Raw genomic sequence first — 27724 nt, 5'->3', positions numbered from 1 at the left:
ATTATTAAATCTCATTTTAAAATATATTTACTATATCTGTAAGAAACATTAATACATATGTGCATATATATCTTTGATGACGTGTATAAATTAATTTAAGACTTTTCAGCTGGCATAGTGAAGTAAAAAATAATAATAAAAAAAAAAGAGCATGCAGAAGGTTATCAGACACAGTGAACCGTTTGGGGATTTCAGCTTGTTTTATTTTTTTTTCTGCCTACACCCCACCCACGCTTACCTCTCCACTCACTACCTCCACCCCATCACAGAATTAGCCTGTTGGTGTGCATTCACAGCCCTAGTATAAAGGGCCGGTCCGACAGAGGTGCAGCCAGCTGACTGAACTCTCTATCTCCTCTGAAGAAGCTCTGAAGCTGCACCTGGACGATCGCTCACCATGAAGCTGCTCTTCGGGACCCTGTGTGTCTGCCTGGCCTTGGCCGTGAGCTTCGGTGCTCCAACGTGAGTATCTACACTCCATCTGCTCTGGGCAGCATGCTACCTCCTCTCATTTACCACTCATATTTCTCACACCTTCTTAGCTTCTTACCTCCTTTATCCAACTCATCCATGTGCCACTTAGGAATTATATATAACATGTAGCCTGCAGTTTATCCCAGGATGCACAGTGTAAAAGGCAGAGGATGCCATTCCTCACAAGGCATAATTTACTAATCATTTTTTTTCCAAGTGTTTTTATCATAGTGCTGCTGGCTATATTGAATTTTCAATGATAAGTGCAAGTTCTGTTTCAACCCCTGTCAAGTTTCCAGGGCTAAACTTCTGAGAAGTAAAACATTAACTGTGTATGTAGAAATATTGAAAAGTTTATAGCAGACGGGTGAAAAGCGAGCGGGATGTGATGGGGTTCTCATTGTCGTGGTTCTAAGTTCTCCTCTTAATCTCTACTCAGGCATCACATTGACACTCGTACTGGTAAGTTTTACTACTAATCCATCTACTTACAAGATGACGCATTAATTATTTATCACCAATTTAGCATATTCCACGATACATACAGTATTTCCTTAAGTTATTAACTGAATTTTACAGTCACTTAAATATAATTAGTATAAACATGTATTTTATATGATCCTATGATGGCTTGTGGATAAAAAATTAATAAGATGATTAATAAGATGATCAGTCCATTGCATCATGTTACTACTTTTCTATACTTTCTTGTAATCACAAAAATTAAGCGGTCAAATAATAGGTTACAGGGTATTTTGTAACAGCCAATTCATTCAATTAAAATACTACAAAGTGTGTCAGGCATAAAAGGAGGCAGATACTCAAAATGCTGCTTACAAAACAATACATGAATGCAAAATGAATGCAAACGGCAATAAATTAAGTCTGTTGCTGTAATTCTGATTGAAGGAGAGTTTATTTTGTGTGTTATATAAAACAGGACAATGTTTAGCAGTTTATTAGTGACTGAAAATGCAGAGGAAAACAAAAAAAGGGAAAAACTTTTGTCACAAGGAGTAGATAGAGGACATAAAGGAATAAGGTGGAGGGACTGTTATTGTCCTCATCAGCAATTAGATGACATGGGTGGTGCTGGTGCTGTCAGGAGCCAAGGGCGTGGGTGGTGCTGGTGTCACCAGGAGCTGAGAGATGACATGGGTGGTGCTGGTGCTGAGGTCATGGGTACTACTGTTATTGTCAGCAGCTGTCACGATTGCTGCTATTGCTGACGCTCTTTTCCTCACTCACGCTGCTGCTAACTTTAGCGGACACCTTGTTACTTTCCACCAAATACAATTGTTTGGGAAAATGACCGAAATAATGCAGAAAAGGGCAAAATCCATCTCTGAATGAAATTTTTTAAATCAAAAGGAAGTATGTCTATCTGAAACAAATCTTTCTGAAGCAACCAAGGGCCGGACTTAACATAATGCAAGGGCAAGTGGTAGTCTGGGGCCCCAGAAACTAGGGGCCCCATGGAGAAAGCATTTCCAGAAGTTACATTTAAGGATATAACAAAATAGTGCCATGCACAGTAAATGACAGCAACATGTATGTTACTTGCGTTTTTAGGGACAGTTTTCAGGATAGACAAAGATGCCTCTGTCCTGGGTGTAATGGACTGTCCTACTTTGAGACTTCATGCTACCCAGCTTTCTGTTACCACTGGAGTCCACAGGTTGTTCACTACCAAGTGAACTGGCACAAAGTAGCCTAACAAGACGAAAATGACACAAAGATACAAGAGTAACATTATATCTCCCTTGTCTGCTATAGTACTGTAGTAGACAACTTGTACTTTGATCAGAATATTATCGATGTTCTATCATTTTAAATCCTCCCTGGGGGTCCCCATCCCTGTTAGCCTAGGCCCCCAAGAGAAATTAGTCCACCCCAGAAACAAATTATGTATCTAGCTATATCTCTCGTATAAAAATGCCTATTCATCACACTAAATTGCAATGGTAGAAGAGGAGATCTGAAGACATAACTTCTGAATCTTTCAACGGACTTGCACAATGGCATTATTTTATTCTGATTGATCATCGCAAAGGAAGGATACCTTCACAGGTATATTTTTTGTGTTTTAGCCGAAAATGGATTAGCAAGGGAGGAAATATATTAAAAAAAAAAAAAAAAAAAAAAAAGATTTAGACCTGCCTGTTTTAAGGCAGCTCAATTTTTACGTCACCTGGCTCTTAGCACCACTCAGCACCAGAGCTGACAAACTGGCCATTCTTTCTGGCCTCTAGATGGCGCTGTTTACAATATAACAATACATCTTTTATTATAATAGAGAATAGAGTACATGTGCTCTAAATGACAATAAGATTTTACTAATTATTTCAAAGTTACTTATTTTATAATTTAATCTCAAAAAACTATTGAAGTACCACCTCCTCTACCTGTATGATCCAGCCTCATCTGATCAAGGTTTGTATTGTTGCTTCATTATATTAATAACATCATCATATTCTTATGGTCATTTAGAGTGTAATAAGTGCAAAAATAATGTATGATCAGTACAAGGTCATCAAAGAAAATCCATCTCAACTTTGATCGTTTTAACCAGATCACAACTCCACGCATACTGGTGACCATGAACATCATGCTGCGAAACCTGACCGCTGTGATGGGATCGAGTTTGATGCCATTGCACCTGATGAGAATGGAACTATCCACTTTTTCAAGGGTATTTAAATAATTTAAATTAGGTTTATTTCAGTCCCTTGGAAATTATTGTTATACGTCTTGATGCTTGAGTATGATGTAAGGCCAACTTTTGTGGTTTCCATGATCATCTGACACCAGATTTCTATTATGCTACGTTAAGGTGACCAAGTATGGAAAGGCTTCAAAATGCCATCTGAGCTAGTGAACGGCACATTCCATGAGCTTGACGACCACCACCACGTGGATCATGTGGATGCCGCGTTCCGCATGCACCGTCAGGACCAGACCAAGGACCACGACCACATCTTCATCTTCATGGTACATCCATGCTCAAAACGAATCCTATTTATATGCTTGTAACAACACATTATGTAATAACGTTTTATTATGTAATAGCTCAAGAAAATGTAACTTATTTTTATGACAAAAATTACATAATTTTTTGACACACACGTTATGTAATAACTTGCGAAAAAAGTGACAAAGTTTCATTAGTGATACAATAATGATAATAATTATTATAATGATAACAATAATAGGTTCATGTTGTAATACATTATTATATTGGAATAACACCACATTATGTGATGAAAATGTTGCATTTTGATATTACCTAATATGCTTCCTCAGTTACTCACACTCAACATTTTGATGATATGCTAACAGGCTATTGTCCTTTTTCAGGTCTCAAACTTCATATTCAATATAGAACTAACGACATTCTTTAAGGTCAAATGAAAATACATCTCTAGAGTAATAAAGCACATGAAAGTTACTGAAGTATGAAAAATCTTTAATGCCACTTCTTCAGGGTGACAAGGTCTTCAGTTACTACAACCACAGCCTGGAGAAGGGTTATCCAAAAGAAATCCGTTGGGCATTTCCGGGAATCCCAAACAACCTGGACGCTGCTGTTGAGTGCCCCAAGGGCGAGTGTATTGAAGACTCTGTCATTTTCTTTAAAGGTCTGTATGTACTCACATGCTCATGACCCTTATAACTTCATTATTATAAAACGTGTTACATTAGAAAATAAACAAACTATTTTTTTTCCTATTGGAATGGATAAAATTGACCAAATAATGCAATTATGACTGCAGAATAAAGACACAGCAGAGATGATATATTTTATAAGTGTGTGATCAATTATGGCATCGTTTAAACCAACATTTTAGCATAAGAGAAATATGCTCTTTTAATGAAGTTTATTAAATGAAATGACATTAGCCTTTGGGTATTAATAAGTACTGCATGCTTTCTTTGTGTTACAGGTGAAAATGTCTACCACTTTGATGTTAATACTAAGACAGTTAAAGAGAAGGAGTGGCCCCAGCTTCCCAGGTGCACATCTGCCTTGCGGTGGCTTGAGCACTACTACTGCGTCCATGGACACAATTTCACCCGATTCAATGCGGTCACCGGCGCGGTTCCTGAAGGTTACCCCAAGGACATGCGTGGATACTTCATGACTTGCCCTGGTTTTGGTATGTTGACCAGAATCAGACTAAATACCTACCATGTTCCTCTTTGTAATATTCTTAGACAGTAATATACTCATTTTCCATCCTCTTTTACAGTACAGGGTTTTAGACAATATAACAGAGTTACAGTATAATATTGTATATAATTCAGTGGTTCTCAAAGTGTGGTCCGCGAGCGCCCTCAAGTGGTCCGCGAGGGGATTTCTGAAAAATATGTGAATTTAGTCAGTGTTTCCCAGTGTTTCTATGTCCCGACGTCACATCAGTCACTTAAGTATGAAAGTGAAAATAAACAAAGAAAAAAATCATATGAACTTTAACTAAAACTAACACATACGTGGACTATATGTTGCCCACACAACCATAGGTTTTACATGGATCTTTAAAAAAAAATGTAGTTCCAAAGAAATAGGCCTCTTTTGAAGTGTTCCTGTATATATGAGATCGTGTTTGTGGGATTTGTGTATAGGGTGGGGATCGGAGGGTAGCAGCACTTGGCTCTGGGGGGGTGGGGGGTGGGAGGTGGTCCTTGAAAAAACCTTTGGATAAATTGGTCCTTGGTCTGAAAAGGTTTGAGAAACACTGATGTAATATAATACAAGGTGACAGTCCTATTAACTGTGAGTAAAAGTGGGTATCCAAGAAAACTAGAAATCTAGCTAGTTTATATTGACAACTTGTTTACTGCCACCATACAGTAACAACATGTAGTTTTTGCTATAACTTGATCTATTTGATTTCATGGCACATTTGAGGTAAAGTCAGCCTTGCTTTGACTATGACAGTTCATACTCTGCTCTGCTATGCTCTACCTGCAGATCATGGTCATGAAAAGCATTTCAACTGCACCAATCCACAACTGGATGCCATCACCACGGACGACGCGGGCAAGGCCTACTCCTTCAAGGGTACGATTCCTATCCCCCCCCCCCCCCCCCCATCCCCAAGTCTGTCCTGTACTCTGTGCTGTAATACTACAATAAGATCGATTCGCTGACATACTTAACGAGGTGACTAAGACATAAAGGACCAAAAGCTGTTAAATAACTCCCTGGTCATGATTGACCCCCATTCAGGTGAATTGTACTTGCGTTTGGACAACCAACGTGATGGTTTGCACCCCTTCCCCATCGCTAATACCTGGAAGGAAGTCCACAGCAACGTGGATGCTGTCTTCTCCTATGACAATAAACTTTACTTCATCAAGGTTGGTTGGGGAAATTCGAACAGGGTTGACGTTGTGGTTCAGTGTGTAGAACTGTTACCTCACATGTCTTGCGTTGGCTCTTCTCTGGGTACTCCAGTTACCTCCCACAGTCCAAAAATATTCATTTAGGCTAACTGGCATCATTAGGTTGACTGTAGTGCTTAATTTTGAGTGTTTGCCCTGTGATGCCATCCAATCCAAAGCCTTTAGACAACCCTGACCAGGACAACCAGCTGGAAAACGTCCATCCAGCTATTTTCTATACCTGCACAGGGGGGTTGCAGGGGGTCTGCAGCCTATTTCTCCTTCTCCAACTCCTTGTAGGGCACCCTAACCATTGACTCATTCATGCACACTTCCAGGCAATTTGGTAACTCCAGTTAACCTGAGCATGTTTTGGGACTGTGGGGGGAAACCGGATTACTCAGATAAAACCCCACGACGACATGGGGAGAACATGTGAACTCCACATACATGGAGGTGACTAAACCAGATTCCAATCCTGATCCCAGAGGTGTGAGGCAACAGTGCTAATCACTGCACCACTGCTCTGTTGAAAGAGAGATGAACAAAATCACTGAATATGTCTTCCTTTCAATGTGTGACTTTTTACTTGGCTGTTCATTCATTAGGGTCAACAGGTTTACATATACAAATCTGGAGCACACTACACTCTCGTTGAAGGATACCCCAAGTCTCTGAAGGAAGAGCTTGGGGTTGAAGGTCCAGTGAACGCTGCCTTCGCTTGTGAAGGAAAGAGCATTGCGTATATCATTCAAGGTAATTATACCCACTTGTTATCTTATATGTACCTATATGTACATGTTATGTGTCATAGTTTATTGCCACCCTAGCCTCTAAATAGTATAGATTTTATTAGAATTTCCTATTTATTAATTTATCATGATGACATTGTTGCTAACATAAGTAAGATGAACAGTAATCAAGGATGCTTTCACTAATATTTTGTCTGTGTCTTTTGCATACTGTAGGACAAAAAATGTATTCTATGAACCTCACTACTACCCCGAGGACTATGATGAAAGATACTATCCTACCCATGACTAATGTGGGGGCCGCCACATGTGACCACCAGGGTGTAAGACTCTTTGTGGGCTCTGATTTTTACCGGTTTGACAACCCGAATAGCATCGCCGTTAACGGGACTGCTGTGCTTCCCCAGAAGACCCCCAAGAATATTCTGGGCTGTGACAATCAGGTGCCAACAATTCATTCAGGCACTCATGCATCAAATTGAATGGTTAATATGTGACATACGTGGTTCACATTGGATGACAACACTGACAAGTTTGCTAACAATGATACTAACGACAAGTGATACTGATTGTATATCTCCTTTTGATTTTTATGGAATTTTTATTTTTTTCCCACTGCAATTGTTCGACATGAATTCTCTTTTTTTCTGTAGGGAAATAAATATGTCTTATAAGTGGTCCATAATACTGCTTGGCCATTAAATGCATTTTATTGTCATTCTAGTTTTGATGTGTCTAATCACATATCGTAAAACCTTCTGATCCGTACAAAGAGGAGAATTTACTACTGTTCACTTTGATCCCTGAGATCTGACCCGTCTAACTACACATCTACAGTACATACCAGGATTTGCTGTTATTTATGTTATTATTTTACTCTAATTTGTGTAAGAAAAAGAAGGCAGTTGGTTGATTCAGTGGATATCAGTAGAGATTCACGCAGTCACAAGTTTAGCTTCAATACTTGCACTGGGTCTGTCTGAGACCCTTTTGTTCTGGTTTGTTCCTGGTTTTCTCTGGGAACACGTCCCATAGTGCAGAAACACATATTATAGGTGAACTGCTGTCTCTAAACTGTCCATAATTCAAAAGTCTATGGCTTATAATAAATCGCTTTCTGTTCAGTTTTTCATTGTATCCTGAGAGTCCAGTGACAGGCTACCACCTTAAATAAGGAGTTATGTAAGAAAGCATAGTTACACTTCTGTTGACTTCACTTTTAAACCGTCTACATTCAAAAAGAGGCCTCTTAGTGATTGGGGGTCTTAAGGAGATCCCTCTGCCCATTTAATTCCTCTTTTTGAGGTAAATGCTGTATTGCATTGTCAGTTAATTTGTAATTTTGTTGTATGCCAGCGCTGAGCTGCTAGTTTCAAAGGCGGCCTTGAATGGATTTTGGAACTTGTGCTTGTAGACCTAACCCTAACCCTAACCCTAACCCTGTTTCATAAGAAGTTTAAAACAAAGGTCTAAAAATATTAATTATTAATTACACACAACAGCATGTCAAGTTGTGAACAGGAGAGAACAGAAAACTACCTAAGTGGGAACACAATCCATGCACAGACCATAATCAGCATATTTTTGCATTATGTAGCAGCGATCTCAAAATTTAATGCAAAATACATATTGATACACATAGATGATATAACATTCAACATTTATTCATCATAATAATGATTATATTGGATTATTCATCAGTATTGCTGTGGCTCGTTAACTCTTAAGACAAAATATGAGCCAGAACTATAATGTATCTATTTAATTATTTTAACATGAAACACTTTGGCATAAACTGATGCCAGGGCCTATTTTTTCATAGAAATGTTTCACTGTTAATAACTACTTTGCATGAGAATTCGTTAGGAGTCAGTAATCCATCACAAAAACATAGGTATTTTTCCATGTCTTTGAAAATTATGCCCGTTCAGTGTTTCATTCATATTCTTGCCACAATCAATCAGTTGGGACATATGCCTTCTTCGCTTCATTAAGACAAAACAATGCTACCAAGCAGACCAGTCACAGTTCTTGCGATCTGTGACGATCTGCTGTTCGATAAAGAGTGTCCTGCTGGAACATGATTTTCATGCTGGTCTATGCTGGTTAGTGCCGGTTTGCTGCTGGGGGAACATTTCAATGATTCTTAGTACAAACAAATCCTCTTATACCTCATTCATGCACATACTTTACAAAGGACAAGCCTGTTCAGAAATGTGGCAGGCATGTTCTCTTTATTTCTCATGAAGCAGAAACAGATAAAGAGTATATATTGTACCGGGGGTATTCCACAAAGCATGATTTCTCCATCAGTCAGAATACTTAAGCCAAATGTAAGGATTGTCCAATAGGATTTTCACTTTCCTCTCTTCCTCTTGGCCAGTTTTCACTTCTGGTTTAAGTTATCCAGCTAACTGGGAAATCTTGATTTGTGGAATAGCCGTCATGGTTATTCAAATCATGCTCCTTAGGACCCAAGCACTGCTGATTTTCCAGGCTTCCTTTATCTGTGAGCTAGTATCAGAATCAGTTTTCACCCTTTTCAGTGTTCACTGCAGGGGGGTCAGCTCTAGCTAGGGGGCGATATGGTGCCAGGCGATCCCTGTGCAGGACCACAGCTCACAGCCCCGTCACTCAGGCAGCTGTAGACAGTAAACTACATCAGAGAGGCACTTGAGGAATCTTCCCTGGTCCCCTGCAAGGACTGTCCGGTTCTTATTACAAATGGGACAGTGCACCCAAATTGGGTCCCAGACGTTAAAATCCGGCCTACAGCTGCGTGCATCATACATGCACTTCTGCCGGGAGATCAGCCTTGGTGTTCCTCGTTGTCCTCCTCAGACGCTCCCAGAAGCCCCACTGTTACACACCAGCTACCAAAGGACCTCTGGCTCTCATGACGGCCTGAACACCATGTCCACTGGGATGCGCATCAACATCAACACAGCTGGTGTGCACCGAGTGCTCTCCTGCATCTCAGTTCGATATGGCCAGAGGACCAGGAGCAGGTGGTGGGTGATCAGGATGGCGGGCTGCGCAGCGAACATGTGATTATCAATTTGAGGGTGAAAGGAGGTGGTGCAGGTCTTTGCAGTGCCCAGCCGCTTGCAGACCTTGCCAAAAACCTGTGCCTCAATATATATCATGGTCCACCACCACGATGACGTCATACATAGAAATGTACAGAAAAAAACAAACACGTTTAAGGAAGCACAGATTAGCATGATAATGTTACAAACCAAGACAGCCTAACACCATCAGGAGTTTTCAGGAAGTCAGGGCGAATCTCCTGCATCCCCAGAGCCTTACCACCAAAGAGCCATTTGACTACTTCAGTGACCTCCGCCCTAGAGACAGATAGGTCCTCCTCTGAGTCTTCTAGCTCTACTTATTCTAAGGAAGGCATTTGGGATTCAAGGAGTCCTCTAAATACTTCTTCCACCGCCTGCTTATTTCCCTGTTTGAGGTCAACAGTTCTTCTGCAAACAGCGTGGGTTAAGCCGTGCACCCCCCTGCTGAGTCGCCATGGTTTTCCATGATCTCTTCAAGGTCGGCTGAAGGTCCTTCTCCATGGCTTCACCAAACGCTTCCCACACCCCAAGTTTTTGCTTCAGGCAGCTACCAAAGCCGCATCCCGCTTGACCTGCCGGTACCTCTTAGCTACTTCACTACCAAGTTCAGAGGGCCTCCTTCCTCAGCCTGACAGCTTCTCCTTAAATGCTGGTGCCCAGCACCAGGTTCGGGGATTGCTACCACGATAGGCCCAAGAACCTTATGGCGACAGCTCTGTTCAGCCACCTCAGCAATGGAATCCTGGAACACGGCCCATTCTGGCCCAATGTCCCCCGACTATCTCAGGACCCCCCGGTCCTTTGGCCATGCACAAGAGCGCACAATGCAGATGTAAGAGAATCGTTTTACCCCTAAAAACTGGTTCTGAAGCTGACAGATTGATGCATTAAATTGCCACCTTAATAATCAATTCATCATGATGCATCAGTGCATCTTTACACAGCAAGTGGTTGCTATTAAAAATATACAAATGAATAAACAAACCTTATTTTGTCAAGGAGACCCGAGTGTGATATCGAATGAAGAAAACTTCTGCATCACCTGTAAAGCCAAAGTCAGAGGAATTTTTCGATCATTTGATCACAAAGAGATATAAATATCCTAATGTAGTTAATATGTTTTATTTGCGTTGGCAAAGGTTGGATTTTCTAAAAATGTATACATGTTTATCTGTGATCATTTTCAAATGTAACCCTAAGCTTTACAGGTACAAGTGAATTCATTTTTTTATTATTTAAAGGTTGCTGGGTTCACGTTTTGGAACAGTTCAACTATTGACTAAAGTAATATGAGGAATCGACTGAATTGCACATATCAGCACTTTGCATTATTTATTTTGTTTTGGCCCTGTTCCACTGACCAACTGATCATGTTAGTCTGCAGGGGTTCATAGTCCAACTCCGTTCCCTTGGATAACACTCAACATTTTACTGCTCTGAGTCCTTGAAATTGTCACATTTTTCTGTTGTGTCCAACCTTGTTTTCTGCCATTTATACCTGTAACTTAATGCACAACAATCAAAGAACAGTGGTCAACTGCATTAGACAGAGATACCTGTGATGTTTGTCGGTAGTCCCTGCACACATGCAGTGCGGTTCAAATTTTTTCTTTTTACATTTTTGCAGCTATGTATAATAAATAATAATAGTAATAATAGGGGGAGGCATGGTGGTGCAGTGGTTAGCACTGTTGCCTCACACCTCTGGGACCTGGGTTCGAGTCTCCGCCTGGGTCACATGTGTGCGGAGTTTGCATGTTCTCCCCATGTCGTCGTGGGGTTTCCCCTGAGTACTCCAGTTTCCCCCCACAGTCCAAAGACATGCTGAGGCTGATTGGAGTTGCTAAATTGCCCATAGGTGTGCATGTGTGCGTGAATGGTGTGTGAGTGTGCCCTGCGATGGGTTGGCCCCCCATCCAGGGTTGTTCCCTGCCTCATGCCCATTGCTTCTGGGATAGGCTCCAGACCCCCCGTGACTCAGTAGGATAAGCGGTTTGGAAAATGGATGGATGGATGGATGGTAATAATACATTTTATTTAAAGCGCATTTCAAGGTAACCAAGAACACTGTACAGTAAGAGTAGAACATAAACTGAAAGACGATTTTCTTAAAAAAAGGAGCACCAGCAATTAAAATATTAAATATAAAAAAAATCTATGAAACTATGAATAAACAAATGGAATTCATTTTGCAGCTAAACATGCAACATTAAAATCATATACATTGTATATGTATCTGTAATTTTTCTAAAGGCTTTTGCATATTCAGGTTTATGTGGCATGATCATAGATAGCATTTAGCATAGATAGCATTTAGCCGAATCAGTGGACAGGTAGTCAGCCGACTATTACTAGAGAATCACTTTTTTGGGGTCAAATGAGGTCTGCAGGTTAAGCGGTCAAATGAGGTCTGAAACTCAAAATAAATTTTGCAAGCATAGACAAACGCCAATTTTGCATATACCAGAGATATTGATGCTTCTAGTCATGGGCAAGAAGGACAAATTCTTTGAAACAAGCATTTATGATAGATTGCCTTCCCCAGAGCATGTGGGTCTGCATGGGTTCACCTACCATTTGTGTAATCTGAGGGAAAGGGAATCCATATAGAACAGCATGTACGGGCTTTTTGAACTCCCCCCCGTCCCCCCCCCCCCCCCAAACACAGACGCGACAGACCACACCTGCATGTACAGTATAAAGGGCCGGTCCGACAGAGGTGCAGCCAGCTGACTCAGCTCTCTATCTCCTCTGCAGAAGCTCTGAAGCTGCACCTGGACGATCGCTCACCATGAAGCTGCTCTTCGGGACCCTGTGTGTCTGCCTGGCCTTGGCCGTGAGCCTCGGTGCTCCAATGTGAGTATCTGCACTCCATCTGCTCTGGGCAGCATGCTACCTCCTCTCATTTACCACTCATATTTCTCTCATCTTAGCTTCTTACCTCCTTTATCCAGCTCATCCATGTGCCACTTAGGAATTAGGTTCTTTGCTTTCCAAACAGCAAATTTAATTTCATGCTTATCTCTGATTCCATCCATCTGACTTCTATATTGCTTATCTGGTACTGGGTTATTGTGAGCCTCCAGTTGATTATGGGAAGCAGAGCGCACAAGGCAGGGATACCATAGAGAGGGCACCATTCCTCACTGGGCACAACTTCCCAGTCATAGATTTTTTTTCCCACGAACAGCTGTGTGTTTATCATGGAGCTGCAGCTCTGAACTTCAATTGATTTTTTCAGTGTGCTGTAACTTCTGCTTTACCCTGAGCAAAACTTCCATTAACCTTCTTATAGTTTGTATATCTGTTGAGCTGATGAGGACAAAGTAACACAGAATGCAAGCATATAAATCAAATGATTTTGCTGATACACTTATAGTAATCAATTAAATTCCTATGTTGGCATTTTCCCACTGTTTACTCCAGTGATCTGTCAAAGCACAACATATAGTCCAACTCTAAACTGTAGCGGAATAAAAGATTAGTTGTGTAGAAAAAATTTCATAGTTGGAAGAAAAGGTGAAGCATGAGCATGTGGTTATAGTTCTAAAATTAGGTTCTTATTGTTATGGTTCTAAGATCTCTTTTAATCTCTACACAGGCTACATGCTGATGCTCACGGTGGTGAGTTTTACTCCATAAACATAACTGACCATCCACTTTGTATTCACTGTAATATAATTACTAGGAAAATTTTATATATGTAGTCAAGGTTTCCAGGACCTTCATATTGCTTCTTGGTTGCATGCTTATATGGTTCTTAATGTACAAATTTAATAAGTACAAAAATAATAATGTACAAGCAGTACAAGACCAGCAAGGATAAACTATCTCAACTGTGATTGGTTCCATCAGACCATGACTCCTCCCATGCCGGTGACCATGATCATCACAAAGATGACCACCATGCAGACAACCTTGACCGCTGTGATGGGATCGAATTTGACGCCATTACTGTCGATGAAAAAGGCACCCCCTACTTCTTTAAAGGTATACTGTCCAAGGCCATTTTCCTAAAAGAAGCACCCCCTTCCTCAGCAGTACACTTCAAAAGCACATGTGTGAGCTCAGGCAGATGATGTCATCAATCAGCTGCCAGGACAAAATCTTTCTCATTGCATGCTGGGAAATGACCCAGTTACAGCTTACTGGACAATTGCTTTCAGCTTGAGGGCTGTGATTCTGATTTGAAAGCGCAAGCAGTTTAATTAGAATGGAGGTGACAAATTGATAGTGACTGCAGCTCTGTACGATAATCCTTCCAGGCGACCACCTGTGGAAGGGTTTTTATGCGCATGCTGAGCTTTCCAATGGTACATTTCATGAGCTAGACGACCAGCACCACTTGGGACATGTGGATGCCGCATTCCGAATGCACAATCCAGACCGACATAAGCACCATGACCACAGCGATGAGCACGGAGACCAATACCACGACCACGTCGTCTTCTTCCTGGTAGCAGCCTTAAGGCTAACAGAACTACGCAGCAAAATCACCTCTAACAAGTTTAATCTTTTTATTATTGATTTAATGTTATAATCATATTTATCTATTATGCTTTTTTTTTAGCTTTGGATACTGATAAATGGCTGTATTTCTGCAGGATGACAAGGTCTTCATTTATGACAACCACAGCCTGGAGAAGAACTATCCAAAGGAAATCCGGGAAGTGTTTCCGGGAATCCCAAGCCATCTTGATGCTGCTGTGGAGTGTCCCAAAGCCGAGTGTGAAACCGACTCTGTACTCTTCTTTAAAGGTTGGTATGAATACGCTTAAGATTATAATATTATGCCGTCTACCACATACTGTTATATGGAAAAATTACTTACTAGTCTGCTCTATAGCAATCTTTAAACATTTTACGCATAATATGAGAGTGTTCTGGGATGCCGTGGGTAGGTGGGGGGTGAAATCCTGTCCTAGGCACTGGAAATTTGCATGTTCTCTCTCTCTTCGTGCCACTTTTCTCCCACAATCCAAAAAAAGTCAAGTCTTTAACTCTGCTCATTGTTTGTGTGCATGTAAAATCGGCGGCAAGTCAGAGTATCTGGATGGTCAGCTTCAGCTGATGCCTGGGTCACAAACTGAGATGAAGTACCTTCCTTGTGGGTTATGTTGCAAAAGAAATGTAATAAATCTAATATAAATATGTAAGATGTACAAACAATAGATGTTAAGACATGGACAAAAGATATCTTATTAAGGCTGCCCCCTGCCTCGTACACTCTGTGAAACAGGCTCAGTCATGAAATACAGATGGATAGTAGCATATTGAAATTTGCATCAGATTAGATGTCTATACCTTTTAAAACCCGTATGAAAGCAAAGTTTTTTACTGGTATATTTATCAATTACACGATGACATTGAGAATTTTCAATTAAAGAATAACTGCCTGGGGAACATGTTTTGTGTATGCTTCTGGTAGGGGACAATGTCTACCACTTTGAGATTGAGAAAAGGGAAGCACATGAGGAGGACTGGGCTCACCTTCCCAACTGCACATCAGCTTTCCGTTGGCTGGGTCACTACTACTGTTTCCATGGACACGAGTTCACCAAGTTCAACCCAGTCACCGGAAAAGTGACGGGAAATTATCCGAAGGACGCGCGTGACTTCTTTATGAAGTGTCCCAAGTTCGGTATGTTGACCAGTTACTCAAAAAAGTTATTGCAGATTATTAATGGCTTTCTAAAATTGTAATCACTACATCTTCACAAAAAGTATCCACGTTACTAATTACTTTCAGGATTATGAACATTTCAGAAAAATCCACATTCTTGGGACGGTTTAATAATGAAACGAATAATAAATAACCGATTTCTATGAACTGCACGTAAAACGTAAACAAACCTGAAAAAAACTTACTCTGAACACTCTTGAACTGTGTGTTGGTAATGCTTATATATAAATGAGACTCCATATCAGCGTTTTATCCAAATATTCCCCGAATATTTTGTGTCTGATTTGTACATATCTACCTGTGATTATTTTATGCTCGAGCAAATTTTGACCGATACTGCTACAATCCATCGTTGAAACCAACAACGGGCGAAGTATTTATCTGAATGAGGGCGATTCCACAGTAGGAATGGGTAACATCTCCTCCTCTGCATGTGCTGCAGCAATGTTCTTAATCTCGTCCTGAGTTACCTTCACATCTCTATCTCTATTTAAAGAGGTCCGCTCTCCCCCTTCCGCCCTTAGTGTCCGCGTGCCCTGCGCGTCTTTGGCGGAGACCTGGCGCGTTTTAGATATCGCAGACAGTGACGCAAACCCGATAGCACATAAAAAAAATTAAAATAAATAAATTTTAAAAATCAAATGCAGGAAATTTAATTAATCGATATATGTGTGTTTTAAATGTATGTCATGTGTATCGCAAATAATTCTATTATAAGCAAGGCAATTGTAATATGATTACAAAATTTAAATTGCAATCCGTACATGACAGCACCGTATTACAAATGTTTCAAATATTGTAATGCGATTTTGCTGTAAAAACATTGGGGTATTTATGAAACAGAATAGGAGTTCAACATAAACTTCTGACGAACTCAACTCCTATATGATATCAGATATTAATTCTCCAAGTAGTTGCTGCCTATGCCTTAAATAGACAGGGAACATATTTTGCAGTAAAAATATTAATATTCCTATGTTGCAGCCAAGGACAGTGACCACACGGAGAGAGAGAAATGTAGCCGTGTGCACCTGGATGACATCACATCTGATGATGCAGGCAACGTCTACGCTTTCAGAGGTGAGGAGCACATATTTTTATATCTATCCAGGGCATATTCCTCACCCTGCGAAACTTAGCGCATTTGTCCCGCAGGTCATTACTATCTTCATCGTGCTCCTGACAACAACACCTGGAAAGCCCACCCCATAGATGACACCTGGAAAGAGATACACAGTGATGTGGACACAGTGTTTTCCTACAATAACAATCTTTACATGATCAAGGTGTGTGTGGTCAGGCTATTGAACAGGAAACTCTGGGAACAGCACTTGCTGGTATTGCTGTTGAGAGTTTTAATAGCTCATCCTCACGGTGTTTCTTGCAGGGCAATCAGGTCTATGTTTATAGTACAGGAGAGAAGCATACACTGCTGGACGGCTACCCAAAATCTGTGAGTGAGGAGCTCGGAATTGAAGGCCACGTGGACGTCGCCTTCGTTTGCAACGATGCACACGTTTTATACGTCATTCAAGGTAGTCCTGATAACTGTTGTGGCGCAGAGTAGTGTAGCGACGTAAAAATCACTCGCCATTAATAGTCTAACTGGCATGACTCTTTGGTAAAATCCCTTCTGCAGGAGACAAGATGCATGAGGTGGACCTACAGAACCGCCCTCGAGTGAAAGGCGTGGAGTATAAACTGCCTTTCCACCATATTGATGCAGGAACATGTGGTTCAGATGGAGTGAAGATTATGGAGGGATCCTATTTCTACCAATTTGAAAGCCCCAGGCTCATGGCCACCAGTAGGATGCTCCCTGTGCAACACACGATCTCCGTTGAACTATTTGGTTGTGATCATTAGAGTGGCGAGTTTATGTGAAGGACAGATTTCCAACAACAGGATGCTTTGAGCACCTCAGCCCAATGCACACAGTGCTGAGTGACGAGTGGTTGGCAGTTTCTCTTCTTTGATGTTCCAGCCTCCTGCCTGTAGCGTTTCCCTCACCTCTCTCTCCTGCCCATCATCAGCACTGTTCAGCCAACTTCAGGGACTTCAGAGAGGATTACTCTTTCCATGAAGTATCGACCTCTCAATTCTGTTCTTCTTCAATAAAATTTAAACATGTTACAATCCCATGTCATCTCAAATTTGGATTTTGGCTTGCTGATTTTGTTTGACGCAGCAAAGAATGAGATGGACTAAACTAAATGTCAGTTTCTAAGATGTATAGTAAACAAACCAAGAGTAAACCTGACTAAATAAGTAGGTATTGATAATGAATACACTAATAAATAAGGATAAATGCTTTTGAGGGAAAATACTGTTTTGGAGAATAACTTTATACAAAGCTTGTTAGGATTTAGTTGAAGTCCTGCAGAATTCAGGAATATTCTGCTGATATTTCATTTTGCAGTTTTTTGACTTTGTGAGACTTTGAATAGACAAACGATAGATAAAAGTGATGTCAGTAAAACTGAGGTCCTTGCCCAACAGATTAGGAAGGTCTTCAATATCTGTTTGGACAGGACTGATATTGTTGTAGGTGATTAAGGTATCTATGAACATCAACTCTATATACCAAATGTATTAAAACATGTTAAAACACGAGGAATTTACAAAATACAGGAACCTGAATGGTTGAACAAGGAAATGCAACTCTACAAACAGGTACTTAAGAACATGTACCGCATCACTTCCCCAGATTTAAATCTTTGCACCAGCCCATCTCAGGTAGAGACAAATTTAGGTTCATGAAACCATTCCAAGACTAGGATTACACAATGTGGATCAATCGTCGATGTGGAATGCGCGGGAAATTCAAATTTCGTCATTCTTGGGCATTTTCCATGCGATTTTTACGAAAAATAAAAAATAAAAAAAATTCGGGTAGGAGGCATTTCTGCGGGTCGGGCGGGGACGAGAACCAATTTTTTTTAAGTGGCCTTATAACAGGAAAAGGTGAGTTCAGAATCATCTGTTGATCTCATAAAAACTGAAAGTCGGCACATTTTCCTGGTAATCCAATATCGAAACTAAATGAGTTGTCTAAAGCCTACAGAGAAACGAAACCTTCTTGATTCCCCTCAGTTTCTGTTTTCTTGAGACCGTGAGCTCTATATCTTTCCAGCAGACATTCTGATTCCCTCAGTCCTTTTTTTGTCAGACGACATGAAACCGGCACAACTTGAAGGTAGGCATATGTTTATTCAACTTACCCCATGGATGATAATACGATATTTTTTATGATGAATGACATTCTTATTTATGTAGAGTAGCCTACAAATTATTTAACTAACTACCTACATAATAACTAAAATATGGCACAAGAGTTACACAGAAATCGCTGCCTTTAAAAAATATTTATGTAATTTCCACAGTTGGTTGTAAATTATAACCGTGTATGAATATTATTGTTTAGTACCTTCTCCTAAGGCAAGTGGCATGACTAACACCCTAAATAAGCAGTACGAGGAGAGAGTGCACCCCTGTATTGAACCCCTGTATTGATCTGAACGGTTCTAGTGTAAATACAATTAATAGTTTATAAGAGGCACCACGTACGTTGCGGGCGTGGACGATCCTGCATCAATGGAGTGACAGTGCATGATCGATTATAGTCACGTAACATTGCCTGTTGATTTTTCGGCTGCGACTGGACATTAAAATTCTACAGTTCAAAAGCACTTCCTCGTAGCAACCTTTACTGTCTATACGTTAGCGAGGACTGGCAGACGTTGTCGCATGTGCTGCAAACGAGAGCCGATGATGAGTCTGACACGAACTACTGTCTCATCTGGTGGGCGAATGGCAGCTATCAGAGAAAGACGCAGTGCTGGTGGCAGACAACGCGTCTAATGTGATCGAGTCGGAAACGTCTGATTACAGGTCACAGCATACTTGCAACGCACTGAACTACAAAAGGATTTAAGTTTTATTTTGTGAAGATTACTATTTTTTGTGAAAATGTACACCTAATTTAGAATTTCGTAGTTTGAAATAAAACCCCACTTGGTTTTCTTCTACCGCTATTATTTTTCATTTCTGGTTTCCTTTCGGTTTATATATCCAATCTTGAGTCAGTAAGCGACGATTGGCCATGTCTATACTTTTATTTGATTGGTTGCAGAAATACGAAAGCGTACCTTGTTACCTAGCAATCGCGTGGGCTGTCTGTCGCGCGCATCCATATCCACGGCTCCACCGTGACTTAAATTAACTAGACCTAATGTTAGTTTGATAAAAAGAAACCTTTTATTTATTTTGTAATTTTTTTAAATGGGGGGAGTGACCGACGAGGACGACGACAAAACAATATCGGACGAGCCACTGGCGTCAAAGAAAAAGCGATTTAAAACGTGTAACTCTAAGTCGACGACAAGAGAAAAGTTTTCTGAATGGATATGGCCCAACCAAAAAGACTTGGGGGGTTATTCCGCAAAGCAGAATTTCCCAGTTAGTCAAACGTGAAAACTGTCCATTTATTTGCTTAAGTTATATGGATAAAGAAAAAAAATGAACACTCCCCCCTCCGGTTTTCCGCCACTGGTGTTTTATGCACATCAAAAATATCAGTTAAATTTGAATGAAAAACAGCGCTGGAAAATCATGAACAAAAATAAAAAAAATAGCACCAGAGTTTTGTATTAAACACATAAATCTAAATAATAAAAAATAATACAAACTTTAAATTATCATGCTTGGAGTTTTCCGGCAGGCAGCCAAAAGGGATAAGAAATACAGTATGAAATGACAGTTAGATTGTCAAAATTCATGAAGTTAAAAGGTTGTTTATAATTTATTATAACACATATAATGTTTTCATTGCTGAAGTGAGTATACCGTCGGTCATGTCAGGGTTTTGTAATAGATTATTATTAGACAATATAGGCCTATATTCACTTGTTAAAGCAAAAAATGTGAATTTGAACTAGAAAGTGACGGCTTATTATTAACACTAAAATATTTTCTTTTATGAAGTACAATGCAGAAGAAGTACATTTGTCAAGAATTGTTTAAATATTAAAAAGGGATTCATATTTATCTGCTTGTATTCATTGATGGAAAAAGTAGCCATGTGAATTGATATAGAATACTGAGGATGCAATGCATTGTGATGCAGAGTGGAATCCAGTCATTGACTTGATAATCGCAATCCAATCAAATTGTGAGACCAGTGAAGATGCACACTGCTAATCGACTCCCTACTTGAAGCAGGATTTGATTGTTGTCATTGGGGACCAGTGTGTTGGGGAGAGCTCTCTGCTGGGAGTTTGAGTAAATGTTATAATGACAATGTGACCTTTATATCTATTTTACACAGAATCCCAGTCGCTCAATTCTGCTTCGTCAGATGACCTGGAGCCGGGCGAACTTGAAGGTAGGCTATGTTTATTTAACACATCCCACGGGTTAACATGGCATTTATAACAATGACTGCTAGGAACATTTAAATGATATTTTTAATAATGCGTAATACAAATGCTTAACTACCTAAGTAATAACCAAAGTACAGCACAAGTCTGCTAGTTTTTAGTCTGCTAAAATTTTAATTAATGATCTAATTCCCACAGTTGATTGTACAGAATAACAGTATATGGAATTTACCTTGTTTAGAAGCAGCAGCATCTCCTAAGCCATGCGGTCTGACTAACATCCTAAACGAGCTCTATGAGGAGAAAGTACGCCCCTGTATCGACCTGATCGACTCTCTGCGCTCACTGGGCGTGGAGCAGGATTTGGCTCTGCCAGCTATTGCCGTTATCGGGGACCAGAGCTCGGGGAAGAGCTCCGTGCTGGAGGCTCTGTCTGGAGTGGCGCTGCCAAGGGGGAGCGGTAAGTGCCGTAACCCACAAGCCCCGATGGAATCTGTCTCTCTCACCCATGTGGGAAATCTGTGCAGTGTGGCATGTGCAGAAGTAAATTTGCAGACAGCTTCAGCTTTACACATAACTATTTGTGCACCAGCTGAAGGCTGAACTGTACTTTGTCTTACCTGCTTAATGATTGGCAATTTAAAAAGCTGTTGATGACTTAGAACCAACTCAGACAAGTTATCAATCTAATTCATATCAGAAGGGGAATTAACAAATGGCTTCCCTTATATTCTATTTAATATGAGGGTTACTTTAATTTGTTTTATTGTTGTCGAAATTACTTATGCAAAATAATTTGAGGTTCCATGAAACCGAGTCTTTTGTTGAAGAGACATGTAATTACCTTTATTTGTCAGGAATTGTGACACGATGTCCTCTGGAACTGAAGTTGAAGAAAATAAAAGCAGAGGATGAATGGTATGGTAAAATAAAATACAAATTAGAGGAAAAGACAATTAAGGATCCCTCTGAAGTGGAGAAGTTTATTCGAAAAGGTAAGATATCCCTTTATCTGGACTGTCAGTATGTTCTTTTGTGCATGTCATATGAAGACATAGTGTAATATTCTCTTCAGTTTACTTTAGGCAATCGATAACTATCATATTGATTATACAATGATTAAAAAATGATTATAAAATGATCTCTTGTCATCCATCCTTCCGTCCGTCCGTCCATCCATCCATCCAACCATTTATTCTGGTCTTGATTGCAGGGACATCTGTCATTAACTAAATAATAAATGAAGATTATAATTTAAAATAAATGTTAGTGTTGATGATACCTACTCAGGATTGTATTTTTATATATTGTTAACATCTTTATTGAACAGCCCAAGATGAGATTGCAGGTGTTGGTGTGGGTATCTCTCAAGAACTAATAAGTCTGGAGATCTCTTCCCCTGATGTTCCTGACCTCACGCTCATCGACTTGCCAGGAATTGCCCGAGTTGCTGTGAAGGGTCAACCTGAGAACATTGGGGAACAAGTGAGGTCTCCCCTTGTCTAAGAATTCTAAAGTATCTTTTTAATGCCACATTGAGTGTAAAAGTTTTGAACGAATCAAAGTCAGTGTGTCATATGTCTTCAGTGTAAGCATTGTACTGATGTGTGTGATGTTGCTTTAGATCAAGAACCTGATAAAGAAGTTCATCACAAAGCAGGAGACAATTAATCTGGTTGTGGTGCCATGCAATGTTGACATAGCAACAACCGAAGCCTTAAAAATGGCACAAGAAGTGGACCCTCATGGTGAACGGACTCTAGGTATGCTAATTGTATTTCCAGGGCTTTGGGGAATACATTAGCACTGGTCCACCAATGCCGTCTCTGCCTCAGACACTTTGATATGTGAACAAATAAGTCAAACACCCTTTGAGGGATATTTTTCAAACTTTGCATTGGATTTGTAGGGCTGAGAAACTAAAACTGATTACATTTTAAAACAAATTGTACCAATAAAATTGAAACAATAAAATTGAAGCAGGGCCGCAAAGAGATAGCTGACATATCTCTTGAATGAAAAGGGCAGTTTTGACATTTGATACTGTTAAGATGATAATTCCAAAAATTTTTGCAGGATCTTTTTTATACTTTGCAGAGACAGCCTATGGGTGCTGACATATGTATAATAACTATGATTAATAGATAATTATAAACATGTTATAAAAACATCCATCCATCCATCCATTTTCCAAACCGCTTATCCTACTGGGCCGCGGGGTGTCCGTAGCCTATCCCGGGAGCAATGGGCACGAGGCAGGGAACAACCCAGGATGGGGGGCCAGCCCATCGCAGGGTACACTCACACACCATTCACTCATGCATGCACACCTATGGGCAATTTAGCAACTCCAATTAGCCTCAGCATGTCTTTGGACTGTGGGGGGAAACCGGAGTACCCGGAGGAAACCCCACGACGACATGGGGAGAACATGCAAACTCCACAAACATGTGACCCAGGCGGAGACTCGAACCTGTGTCCCAAAGGTGTGAGGCAACAGTGCTAACCACTGCACCACCAAGCCGCCCCCTACATAATGACTACTGCAGCTTTTTTCAACTTTACCTTGTCCTGAACTTGACCAGTTTGCATTTCTCCAATTTGGACAGGCATCCTGACAAAGCCAGATCTGGTGGACAAAGGCACAGAAGAGACAGTTGTGCAAATCATCCTCAATGAGGTCATTAGCCTTGCAAAGGGCTACATGATTGTCAAGTGCAGGGGACAGAAGGATATTATAGACAGGGTGTCACTTACTGAAGCACTTGACAAAGAAAAAGACTTTTTTGAAGGACACAGCCACTTCGGGTAATACTGTGTTTTTCTGTTATTTCAGATTTATGTTTAAACCAAAAGCATTATAGGTAGAAAGTGCTTTGACATATTGTGATATTTTTTAGCGCCCTCTTTAAGGAAGGCTATGCCAGCATTCCACATCTGGCTGAGAAGCTGACTCTGGAGCTTGTGCAGCACATTGAGGTAAAGACACGCTGTGATGAACTTGAATGATGGCAGTGATGCATCTTTTAGTCTTTGAGGTGCTAAGTTGACCTTGAAGGAGCACTTTTCACATGCTGCTGCAAGAGCTCCCACTGTCTGAGCCTGTTGAGGAACAACGCAAAGTAATTTCATCGCTGTTTCTCTTTAGAAATCCCTGCCCCGACTGGAGGATCAGATCCAGAGAAAAATAGCTTATCTAGAAAAAGAGCTAGAAAGGTATGGAAGAGGATCTCCCACAGACGCAGCAGACAGGAAGATGTTTTTGATTGATGTGAGTGACAAATGACATTAACAGATCCACAACTCTGCAATGTTAACCTCAACCAAACAGTTGTTGTTAGGAGAAAACTAATTTTGTCTTTACACCTTTAAGCCAAAAATTATGACCACGTTAAGCAAATAATGTTGTTTTTCTTGTAAAAAAGGGTGTGTATCAAGGTCTGGGATATATGAGACAGTAACCTAACATTTGGTGGTTGTAGTTGATGTGTTGAATGCAGAGGAAAAGGGCTGGGGTGAGAACCTTAGTGACTTTGATATGGGCCAGATCATAATGGCTAGATGACTGGGTCAGAGCATCTCCGAAATGGCACAGCTTGTGAGGTGCTCATGGTCAGCCGTGGTGAGTACCTCCTGAGGTACGAGGATGGAATAACCACACTTCACCGACTGGGTGTTGCGTGGCCAAGAGTTGTAAATGAAAGATATGAACGAAACTATCGCATCTGGTCACATCCAAATCACGTATAGTTTTAATGATGGTGACAGGAGTAATGTGTAACGACACGCAGAACACTGAGCTCTGCTCCGCATAGGGCTACATAACTGTAGGCCAGTCTGAGTGCCCATGCCTATCCCTGTCAACTGCCAAAAGCACCTACAAAGGGCATGGATGCATCAGAACTGGACCTTGGTACAATGGAAGAAGGCCGCCTGGTCCAATGAATCCTGTTTTCGGTTGCATCATGTGGACGGCCGGATACATGTCAAGTGTCTCTAAGGAGGCATTTGACCGACAAGCCAATCCACAGCTACGCAGCCTCATATACAGTATAGCTCAATGCACTGTGTATGCATGACACATTACTTCCATGACCATTGTTAAATTTATCTGTTGTTTGTACCACAGCAGAACTTGCTATGTAGCAGACAGGATGGCCTTCATTTACATCACACAGTGATGAGTTTGGCCGCCCCCCGACAGCACCTTTCCCTCCTCAGACCTCTTTCAGTGGCTACTCACCATGGCCGACCATGATCGTTCCTCAAGCCATGCTGTTTTGGAGATGCTCTGATCCAGTCACCTGGACAAAACAATTTCACCCTTATCAAAGTCACTCAGATCTTTGCTCTGCCACTTTCTTTTGGATTCAACGCGTTAACTATAAGTACAGACGGTTGGGTACCATCTAATATATCCCAGACCTTGACATGTACTGATAGTCAATGTTTTTCACGTCATGTGGGGGTGATCATAATGTTTTGGCTTATCTGTGTATATTTTAATTTGAATTTGTTATTTAACTGATTTTAGAGTTTCACTAAATGGTATTAAAGTAAAAATTTCAGCTTTATAATGAATAGCATGGTCTGTAAATTGTTTTACATCTGAAAGACCATATATTTTGAGAGCAAACATCAGTGCTCATGACAACATTGACTCCACTCCAAAAACAAACAGAAAGTGACCGAATTCACACAAGCCATTTTCAACCTGGCCACCGGTGAAGAGCTGAAGCATGGAAATAAAGCTAGTCTCTTATCTGTACTGAGAGATCAGTTTGAGAAGTGGAAAAAAATCCTTGATGAATCTGGATCAAAATGTGAGTATCAAATGGACTATTAGCATCGTGATCCTATTCGCTAGACATTTAGTTCAGTGATCCAATGATCCTTTAATATGCAACATAGTCAGTAACAGAGTTATTTATAATGCAGATTTTTTTGCACACACACACACACACACATTATATATATAAAAGATGAATATCTTCCTTAGTGCTGATAGAGCGAGAGATTAAGGGCCTTGCTCAAGGACCCAACAGAGTAGAATCTCTCTTGGCTTTTACGGGATTCAAACAGGCAACCTTCTGATTGCCGGCACAGGCTAGGGATCTGTGAGGAGGTACGATTGCCGGCAATCGGCAGAGATCCCCTGCCTCAGAGCCACCACTCTGCCACAAGTCCACCAGTTCTTAGTACTGACAGCAAGCAAATAAATTACATGATTATACTATAGTCAGTACATGAATAATTTACTTTTCCATTTTTCCTACAGTCAACCAGAAGATTGAGAATGAAACATATGAGTATGAACAGAATTACAGGGGCAGAGAACTTCCTGGCTTTGTCAACTACAAGACATTTGAGATGATAATGAAGGAGCAGATCAGCCAGCTGGAGGAGCCTGCTGTAAAGAAGCTTAAAGAAATTTCAGGTGAAAATCAAGAGAAACAGACTCAGAATAAGACTTCATATTCTATAAAAGCAATGGGATATTAAATTATCATAATATTTATTCTATGTTACAGATATAGTGAGGAAAGCATTTATACAACTTTCACAAGAGAGCTTGATTGGATACCCAAACCTCCAGAAAACTGCCAAGGTATATACTTAAATGAGTCTGTCATCTTTTAAGCAACTCCAGAATACTAGAATGCTGAATGACAGAATCATCAAATGCGGAATCACTGTGTGATGCCATAATAACAATGATCTCTATTTCCATGCAGGCTAAAATTGAATTCATAAAGAAGAACAAAGACACTGCGGCAGAGTCTATACTAAGGACTCACTTCAAAATGGAGATGGTAGTGTACACCCAGGACAGCACTTACTCTCACAGCCTGAAGAGAATGAAGGGGGAGGATGGGAATGTGGTGAATGGTTTTGGGTTTAAAAGCCAGAATTGTAGCGAACGTACTACGTTACAGGAGATGGCCATGCACATCAAGTCTTACTATTGGGTAAGTCCCTTCCCTGTAAGCATTGTGGTGATTTTATAAATGTATTTATATTTGTGTTACTGCTTTTTTGTACAATGAAAATTTTGTTGGCCATAACTGGTCCAGAATTATTATCCCCCTCCCCAGCAGCAGTATGTCGTTTGTTCTAAGATTCAGATTTCAGTTCCCCTTATGCTACATAGTACATCTGTAGGAAGGAGGCCTGGTGAATGAAACATGGGGGTAAAAGTTACATGCAGTCTGATGACAGAGTACTTTCTCTCCGCCTCAATACTAATGTTTGCCATTTTAAGATGTCACCCCTCAGATTTAATCCTATACAGTTTGATTCTATACGGCTGGTTTGCCAAAATGTGTGGAATGCAGTAAGGACATATCCATGTTAGTACAAGCACTCTTTTCAGTCTCTGAAGGAATGAAAGGGTATTGTTCAGATCGTAGCCTTCATCTTTAGTTTTAAATATCTACAAGTGCATTAATATTTTGTTTAGCCAGAGAGCTTTGAGCATGAGTGTTTTTTGAACAAATAAGAATAATATTAACTGAACTTCCTTCCAGATCGCTAGTCAGCGCCTGGCTGACCAGATCCCATTGGTTGTACGCTATGAGATCCTGCAGGAGGCAGCTAGGCAGCTACAGCGGGAGATGATTGAGCTGCTGCAAAACAAGGACAGTGTGGATGACCTGCTGAAGGAGGACTATGACATCGGCACCAAGAGGAAGAACCTGATCTCCAGGCTCAGTCGCCTAAAGCAAGCACAAAACCATCTGCTGTTTTTTAGGCTGTAGGTCGTTCTTAGTGGAAGAACCTCATCATGATAGGTTTGATTTTTTGTACATTAAGATTTATTATTTGTAAATCAAGTTTATTATTTAAAGATCAAATATTATATAAGGTTAGACTATAGTAATTTAGGTGGTTTATGTAGGGATGGTAGGGTCACATGTCTCTGTAAACCTAGCATACTGATGAAAAACAAATGACAAATAGGAAAAACAAATAGATACGTTT

At 40.5% G+C, this 27724-nt stretch overlaps 2 protein-coding genes across 4 annotated transcripts; both read left to right on the top strand.

Annotated features, from left to right (window-relative positions):
* The first annotated feature begins 259 nt into the window (after window positions 1-259).
* hpxa (hemopexin a) lies at window positions 260-17501 on the top strand. 3 transcript variants are annotated; one of them, XM_048979244.1, is made up of 10 exons: window positions 260-462; window positions 13284-13306; window positions 13538-13672; window positions 13948-14138; window positions 14287-14440; window positions 15111-15323; window positions 16350-16445; window positions 16521-16651; window positions 16753-16900; window positions 17005-17501. In XM_048979244.1, the coding sequence occupies exons 1-10, from the start codon at window positions 398-400 to the stop codon at window positions 17229-17231; spliced, it is 1383 nt and encodes a 460-aa protein (XP_048835201.1). In that variant the 5' UTR covers window positions 260-397; the 3' UTR covers window positions 17232-17501. The 3 variants fall into 3 exon arrangements, with proteins under 3 accessions (XP_048835201.1, XP_048835202.1, XP_048835200.1); XM_048979245.1 differs by lacking the exons at window positions 13284-13306; window positions 13538-13672; window positions 13948-14138; ... (4 more) ...; window positions 16753-16900; window positions 17005-17501 and adding exons at window positions 914-936; window positions 3047-3166; window positions 3308-3465; ... (4 more) ...; window positions 6468-6615; window positions 6828-7329 and having other exon boundaries at window positions 290-462; XM_048979243.1 differs by lacking the exon at window positions 260-462 and adding an exon at window positions 12390-12538.
* Window positions 17502-18354: 853 nt separating this feature from the next.
* Window positions 18355-27719, top strand: LOC125710057 (interferon-induced GTP-binding protein Mx1-like). The gene is made up of 14 exons (XM_048979233.1): window positions 18355-18561; window positions 20692-20748; window positions 20985-21203; window positions 21601-21738; window positions 22074-22228; window positions 22368-22506; window positions 23353-23551; window positions 23644-23722; window positions 23892-24014; window positions 25425-25566; window positions 26022-26180; window positions 26275-26351; window positions 26479-26712; window positions 27271-27719. Exons 1-14 carry the CDS (start codon window positions 18540-18542, stop codon window positions 27499-27501), a joined length of 1974 nt encoding a protein of 657 aa, XP_048835190.1. The 5' UTR covers window positions 18355-18539; the 3' UTR covers window positions 27502-27719.
* Window positions 27720-27724: the final 5 nt, after the last annotated feature.

Source organism: Brienomyrus brachyistius, chromosome 16 (assembly GCF_023856365.1).
Source record: "Brienomyrus brachyistius isolate T26 chromosome 16, BBRACH_0.4, whole genome shotgun sequence".
Lineage (NCBI taxonomy): Eukaryota > Metazoa > Chordata > Actinopteri > Osteoglossiformes > Mormyridae > Brienomyrus > Brienomyrus brachyistius.
This window is presented reverse-complemented; position numbering and strand designations above follow the sequence as displayed.